Genomic DNA, 7,977 nt, shown 5'->3' with positions numbered 1-7,977 from the left:
CCCGGCCGTCTGCGGGCCTAGCGGTCCTCGGGGCTCAGCGGGACTGCTGCGGGTGCCCTGCGCAGTTTGCTGGGCCGCAGCGGGGGGCGGCCTTCCGGGACGCAGACGGACAAGGGCGTGTTGGGACCGCGGGCGCCGTTAAGCTCGGGGTCCGCGGGCCTTGCTCCTCCCCGGACGGGGCGGGACGGGGAAGTCCCGCCCAGGAGGCCCGGGCCCCGGGCGGCCCCTAGGCCTGCACCGCCTCCTTCCTGCAGTGGCGACCCCGGGCCGGGAGGGTGGGTCCGTGCCTAAAGGAGGAGGTACGCGAGAGGCTGGCGGGTCATGCCCTGGTCACCCCGCGCCGCGCTCCTCTGGGACGTGGTCCTGGGCTTTTTGGGCACCGCCGCCTTCCTGATTGACCTGGGCGCCGACCTGTGGGCCGCGGGTCAGTATGTGCTCAGCGGCCGCTACCTGTGGGCCGCGCTGGTGCTGGCGCTGCTGGGCCTCGCCTCGGTCGCGCTGCAGCTCTTCAGCTGGGTTTGGCTGCGCGCCGACCCCGCCGGCTTGCACGCGCAGCAGCCCCCGGGCCGCTGCCTGGCGCTGCTGCATGTCGTGCAGCTGGGCTACCTGTACAGGTGAGCACCACTCCCTCGGGAGGGGGAGGAGGGCGGAGCCCGCGGCCCCTGCAGCCGCGCCCTAGCCCCTGGGGGAGCCCTGACACGGGGGAGGGGTGGGAAGGAGAGGCTCGGGACTCAGGAGAGGAAGCTAAGCCCTTGTGGGGACTTCTGCTTACAGGTGAGCTCCCCGCCCCTAAAGCACGAGGGGCCGGCTGACGGCCCTCAGAACCCTCCTGGCACTAGGGAAGAGACTGAAGCCCAGAAAAGAAAAGGAGGCACATGATTTGGAGTCAGACCTGTCTCGGCTCCAGTCCTACCTAATTTACCATCTGTGGCCTCATCTCTGCCTCAGTTTCCTCCTCTGTGAAATGGCGACAGGAGTGTAGACACAGGTCTGGCCGGCTGGCCTGTTGTGGGGAGCGCAGGCAAGAGTCCAGTGTGCCTAGCTTGGTGCTCTGGGCTCTTGGTGGACTCTAGTGTAACAGCCGACCCCTGACCTGTTCCATACAAAAAAATGTTCCTTTTTGTTGTGGGTGGGGCCTTCCTTGGACAAGTCCCTTGAGTCCTCCGGGTCTCAGTTTACTCATTGTTCCAGTGGGGATGGTTGTAGCACCTGCTTCTGTTTGGTAGGGATTAAAAGAAATAAGGGATTGAATTGCTTTGGCGCAGAGTAAGCCTTCAAGAAATGTCAGCGGCTTGATTACCCGGGTCACCGGGGAGCATTGGCAGCCCCAACCCTCAGAGCAGAGCTTGTCCTCTCAAGGCCTCTTTCCCAGTTTCTTTCTCCCTGCCCCACCCTCTGGTCCCCAGAGCAAGCAAGAGCGCCGCGATGGGGTCTGACTCAGCCGGGTCCCCTGAGCCAGCCAGGGCTGGGCAGAGGCTGGGTTCCAGAAAGTCTGTGTGGGTGGTACCCCTCACAATGCACAGGGCCCGCTAGAGATGAAGAAGCTGAAATGAAGGGATGAGAGTCTTGCGATGGAGTCAGGACACGCTGTGGTCTGGGTGGAGATGGGGCGGCTGGAGCCAGGATCTGTTCTTGAAACCATTTTGCAGATTCTCTCCAGATCTTGCTTTGACAAAGCTGCATTGAGTCTCAAGGAGGGGACAAGAGGAGCTTTGAATATTGCGGTTTTGCCTGAGGGACTGCAAGGGCCTCGTTAAAATGCAGGGAATCCTCTTTTCTTTCTTTTTTTTTTTTAAGATTTTATTTATTTATTTGACAAACAGAGATCACAGGTAGACAGAGAGGCAGACAGAGAGAGAGGAGGAAGCAGGCTCTCTGCTGAGCAGAGAGTCCAATGCGGGGCTCGATCCCAGCCAGGACCCTGGAATCACGACCTGAGCCGAAGGCAGAGGCTTAACCCACTGAGCCACCCAGGCGCCCCTCTCGTCCCATTTCTGCTGAGCAGCAGGCAGACAGCCTTTACTGAACTTTGGTTTTGAAAATGGGGTGTCTGTTCCTGCCTTTGACTGGACTGAGGCAGAGGCCTTAGGGGACCCGGGCAGAGGCTCCTGCTAAGGGAGAGCCCGAGCCTGGGCCTGCCACCCCTGCTCCTTAATGTGCTGTCAAGTCCATCCAGGGGAAGTGACAGTAAATGCCTGGTGAATGACTTGGCTCTGAGGGAATGGGCTCACCTCCCAGTGGCCAGCTGAGATCAGTTCCGGGTGGGGGAGATCGTGGTGCACGTTCCACTATTCCCCACATGCCGACGGGTCACCCAGGCCTGACTGTCTAACCTCTGGACTCCCCTAACTCTGTGTCTGTCTCCATGTCCATCACTCTGGACAGTCCTCTTAAATGAACCTGTCCTTCCCGTCTAACCCCTCCTCCCCCTCCACTCCTTTATAGCCAGAGAGATCTCTCTACAGCACAATCTGACCTATGTTGCCTGTGCTCAGGAGCTCTCGGTGGCTCCCCTTCCCCCATAGGGTCCTAAGAAAATCTTAGGCTTTCTTTTTTTTTTTTTTTTTAAAGATTTTATTTATTTATTTGACAGAGAGAGATCTCAAGTAGGCAGAGAGAGAGAGAGGAGGAAGCAGGCTCCCCGCTGAGCAGAGAACCCGATGCGGGGCTCGATCCCAGGACCCCAGGATCACGACCCAAGCCGAAGGCAGAGGCTTTAACCCACTGAGCCACCCAGGCGCCCCGAAAATCTTAGGCTTTCTAAAAAAAATTGAGAACTGTCACCTGGGGCATTTTCATAGCATGCCTTTGAAATTCACACAGTTGTGGGTCCAAATCCTGTTTCTACCATTCCTTAGCTCTTTGGTCTTGTGTCCCCATCTGTCAAGTGGGGATGTTGTAAGGGGGAAATGGGCCAGGGTTTGGGATGACCCGGGGACATCCTGGCCAGTCCGAGCGGTGGCAGTTGGTTCCCATCCCCATTTTACAATGAAAGAGTTGGGTGAGGTTAAGTCACTCGTGCCCAAGACCCCGCAGTATGTGAGTGACGAGCTAGGATTAGAGCCCGCCTCTATCTACACAGTGGGAGGGGGAACGCAGTGCACACTAACCTGGCCCCTGGGGCCCTCTGGACCTGCCCTGCCTAGGTGCGTGCAGGGGCTGCAGCAGGGGCTCCTGGTGTGGCAGCAGGAGGCGCCCTCTGAGTTTGACCTGGCTTATGCGGACTTCCTGACCATGGACATCAGCATGCTGCGGCTCTTCGAGACCTTCTTGGAGACGACGCCACAGCTCACGCTGGTGCTGGCCATCGTGTTGCAGAGTGGCCGGGCTGAACCCTACCAGTGTGAGTGATGGGCCGGGGGCCGGTCCCCCCTTTACGGTGTGGGGGAGCTGCCGACGAATGTCAGGAGGGTTTTCACTCTTTTCTAAAGGTCGCTTGGAAAATAGGAGGATGTCCCTTAGGCAGGTGTGCGTTCAATCTGGAAGTTACCCCTTAGCCTTCCGAGTGAGGACCAGTGACTAGTGCGGCGGCCGTGGGGGTTGAGGGGCTGCCATTGGGCCAGCGCCGTGTGGAGCACTTTGCGGACCACACTGCTTCCACGCACAGCGGCCCTAGGGGCTGGCGCTGGCTCTGTCCACTGGACATGAGAGGACCGAGGTGCAGAGGTGAGGCATCTGGACTGGGGCACACGGCACTCCGGGGCACATCCTTCTGTTTGAGGGCTGTGGGTGTCTAGGATCAGGGCCACTATGGGGACGGTCTCCATTGTCAGGGGGGTGGGGAGGCAGGGAGTGAGGGAAGAGACAGATTTTCCTGACTTTCTACTTAGTGAACATTTCCGTCAGTGGCTCTTATGTGCCAGGTACGGCGCTGCTGGGGACCCCAAGGGGGTCTTGTACCCTGGAGGAGCTCAGAGACAAGGCAACAGAGAATGACTGTGTGCTAAGATTCCAGATGGAAGTGGGTGAGGTGTACCGGGTCACCTGTGGGGCGGGGCGGGGCGGGGGCAGGATGGGTGACTCTAGCTCCTGGCCTCCCCAGTATTGTGGGCTGAGCTTGTCCAGGTCAGCGAATGCAGCATGCTGGGCGAACTGGGAGGATAGCAGCCCTGCCGAGACCTCTTGTGCGGTAGAAGGGCCATTGCCCCAGATCTGCTTGCAGGGTTGGGGTGGCCTCCTGGTCCACAACAGATGCCCAGTAAACATCTGTTGATGGACTGGGAAAGGGCTGGGGAGTGAGCATTCTAGAGGCCTTCCAGTGCTGCTTGCACCCCTCCCTGGAGGTCCTGGTGCTCCTAGTCCAGGTTGAGCAACCAAGAGGTGGGAGAGGCTCGCCACCCTAAACTGCTAGCGTTGAAGAATCGAGGTGAAGGCCCAGTGTGAGCCGGGACATTCTATGTGTGTGGCAGAGCTGGCTCTCCTGGCCTGGAGGGCGGCTTCCGCCACAGCCCGGTTGCCGTCCGTGGAAGTTCCCGCTTCCGTTTGCAAGACTGCAGACAGGGAACCGGGATTACTGATTTTCAGTGCCCAGAAAGGCTTGGGCTCTTCAGGGAAAGGAGGGGTTACGGGGCCTGAGAAGATGCTCAGGGTGTGGCCAGGGCCCCGGGGCCTCAGATGCTGGGTGACACGGGTGCAGATGAGGGGGTGTAGGTCACACAGCCCTCCCCCCTCCAATCCCGGAAGGTCTCACCCTGGCAGCACCTGAAAAGTTAAGCCTTGCGGCGAAGGGCAGACTCCACGCTCCGACCCTCGGTCCATTTTCGGTTGTTTGAAGGGACGTTCTCTAGCTGTAGTTTCCCTTCAGCCATCAGGGGCTCTCATATCCGCCTCGGGGTGGCCGTGGGGCCTGGTGGAATGTGTGGCCTCTAGGGGATGCCAGGCAGGCTCACCCGTTCCCGCTTCCTCTCCACAGGGGTCAGCATCGGCACGTCCTTCTTGGGCATCTCGTGGGCGCTGCTTGACTACCACCGGGCCTTGCGCACCTGCCTCCCCTCCAAGTCGCCCCTGGGGCTGGGCTCCTCTGTGGTCTACTTCTTGTGGAACTTGCTGCTGCTGTGGCCCCGGGTCCTGGCCGTGGCCCTCTTCTCCGCTCTCTTCCCCCACTCCGTGGCCCTGCACTTCCTGGGCCTGTGGCTGGTGCTGCTCCTGTGGGTCTGGCTGCAGGGCACGGACTTCATGCCAGATGCCCGCTCCGAGTGGCTGTACCGGGCCACCGTGGCCACCATTCTCTATTTCTCCTGGTTCAACGTGGCTGAGGGCCACACCCAGGGCCGTGCCACCATCCACCTGGTATTCCTCCTGAGCGACAGCATCCTCTTGGCGGTCACCTGGTCGACTCATACCAGCTGGCTGCCCAGCGGGATCCCACTGCATGTGCTGGTGCCCGCGAGCGGCCTCTGCTTCCTTCTGGGCCTGGCTCTGCGGCTCGCCTACTACCGCTGGCTGCACCCAAGCTGCCGCTGGGAGCCTGATCGGGTGGATGGGACCCGGGGCTTCCGCTCCCTCGAGGGCCTTAGGCTGCCTCACAACAGCCGCATGACCCGGTTGGCGCAGAACTTTTTCCCTAGGGTTAGGGAGGAGGAGCCTGCTTTGCCACAGAAAGAAGAGGTGAATGGGGTCCTTTGAGGCGAGGCCAGACCCAGCAGGCCCAGAACGGATGGACTCAACTGGTAGAATGCAGAGGATAAGCTAATGATGCTGCTATCGGCCTTGATTCCCTCCAGAAGCACCCGATGCCCGATGTGCCAGGCCCTGGAGACCAGAGTTGAGCAAAGACTCAGGCCTGTCTTTGAGGATGAGAACAAGATGAAAAGGGCTGGGCTCTGGAGAGTCAGGGGCTCCAGTTATATACAAGACACTTTGGAAGGAAAGAAGAGACCCCCCCCTCTTTCCCCACCCCTCCCCCACCAACCGGTAGAGTTGGTACCCCAGAGCTCCGAGAGATGGTATTTTCGCCTCCCCGGCCACCTCCAACATCAGTGGTGGAGGTGCTGTCCCACAGCTTGGTTCCCTGATCCTGGGCTACAAGGTCAGAATTCTTCCTCTCTGCCTTACCTGTCATTCTGGTCATCCCCCTGATGTTTACCGAGAGCCTTGTCTGTGGCAGGAATATTCTGTCCTTGGAGTCTGGAACAAGACTACCCTCTCTAGCTACTCCTGAGTGGGTGGTCATGCTGGAAGCCAGGGATGTCCAGCTAGTGGCCCTGTCCGCCTCCCCAAGGCCTCAGTGCAGCCAGCCCAGTCTCTGGCCCTGCTCTCAAGGGGCCACCTTTCAGCCAAGTGCTTGTGACCCTGCGGCCTGGGCCATGGCTCAGCCCGTTGCGTATTTTTCTACTTTAGGCAGTACACTTTCTACCTCAGAGTCTATGTGAGAGGAAGAGAACGTGCGTCCATACGTGTCTCTGCAAGTGAAGGACATGTATGTGTTGTTTTTGTTTAACGGTATTATTAGATTATTATTAAAACCTCATGAAACCCTGCAACCTAGTTGTGTCATTAAATTTACAGAGTTCAAAGACACCTGGAAAGAAGGGTCAGGGACATGAAGTCCACCCTTGAAATTGGTACGGGCTCTGGGACCAGAGAAGAGGGATGGTTCTCGGCCTTGTTTTCCAACTTTTGGTTATCTGGTAGGCCATTGTGGGGTTGATTATCGTCAGGTGGGCATCAGAGCCCAGATCTGGGGCCACTCTGCTGTGTGTTCTCAACCAGCTTTGCTGCTGGGCCTGGCAGAAGGAGCCACAAACACCTCTGGCACCAGGAAGTGGACCCTAGAGCCCGGGGGAGGAATGGTACGTGTGCCTAGGGGTGTGGATGTGGGCCGCGGGTCCAGAGCAACTTTTGTTGCCCTGGAAGATACGTGGTTTGGGGAAACCAGGGAACAGGAAAAGGGCACTGGAGACAGAAGAAAAAGGTGCAGTCATCCGTGTGAGGGGAACCAGGATAGTTCTGTTCTGGTGATCATTTTAGGGGAGACAACAGAATAAGTGAAACTGTCCGAGCTAGTGCAAAAGATAAAGTAGGGAAGGGCACAGGAAGAGGATGAATGCGTGTTGTGGGAGGGAGTCCAGTTCTGCGTAGCATGGCCTGGGAAGGCCTCCCTGAGAACCTGATTCAGCCCTAAAGGGGGGAGGGTGAGAACCACACCGAGCCCTCTGTCGTTGGGGCCAAATCAGCAGGGCCTGGCGGGAGGCTTTGGCACCTGTGCTGGCCTGGGGCCAAGGATGATAGAAGTGGGCGGGTGGGGGGTCGGAGCCCTGGGGAGATGATGCTGGTGATTTTTGACATAGAAGGGTAAGGCAGGCAGGATCTCCAGGATCATCCCATCCAGTGATTTCCAGACTTGAATTTCATGGGCCAGTAAAATGGCCAACATGGCTGCTGACTTAATTTTAACAAAAAAAGGCAGTAAAAACTACCATTTATTATTATCTTCATCGTCTCTTAATAAGATATAATGGCCTTAGAAAAAGGATCATTTTTTTTTCTCCAACTGGGTTTTTTTTAAATTAATTGAGGTATAATTGACATACGGTATTATAAAAGGACGGTTCTTTTAATTGAATATATTTAAACACCCATAAATACATCCATAAGTGAAATCATTATAGTTTCTCTCAAGTCACTGAGAATATCAAGGGTTGAGAACCCAGAGGGTAGGCTTAGTGCCCAACCTAGCTTTGGACATAGGTCCTAAAGGTTTCACTAAAACATTGGTACTGTTTACTTTTCCAAGCTTCCTGTCATATGTAGAGATTAGGTTCAGGGGAGATGCCATATATGCCCAAACAGAAGACAGTGTTTTAGGCAACTCCCTACTTTCCTGAGAAAAATCCCCAAGATGTGTATTCTTAATGTTTTGGCTAAACTGTCATCTGTAATCGCTAAATGAAATTGTCAAATGATGGTAATACGTAATTAAATTGAAATTACAAGGTCTACCACCTAAAATCTGTGGAACGAAGCAGTCACTTCATT

General features: G+C 56.9%; 1 protein-coding gene across 1 annotated transcript; it reads left to right on the top strand.

Annotated features, from left to right (window-relative positions):
• The first annotated feature begins 314 nt into the window (after positions 1-314).
• Positions 315-6,479, top strand: XKR8 (XK related 8). Its single transcript, XM_046004228.1, has 3 exons — positions 315-614; positions 3,147-3,343; positions 4,913-6,479. Exons 1-3 carry the CDS (start codon positions 322-324, stop codon positions 5,623-5,625), a joined length of 1,203 nt encoding a protein of 400 aa, XP_045860184.1. The 5' UTR covers positions 315-321; the 3' UTR covers positions 5,626-6,479.
• Positions 6,480-7,977: the final 1,498 nt, after the last annotated feature.

This window comes from Meles meles, chromosome 1, assembly GCF_922984935.1.
Source record: "Meles meles chromosome 1, mMelMel3.1 paternal haplotype, whole genome shotgun sequence".
Classification (NCBI taxonomy): Eukaryota; Metazoa; Chordata; class Mammalia; order Carnivora; family Mustelidae; genus Meles; species Meles meles.
The sequence above is the reverse complement of the archived record's forward strand: the minus strand, read 5'-3'. Positions and strand labels throughout refer to the sequence as shown.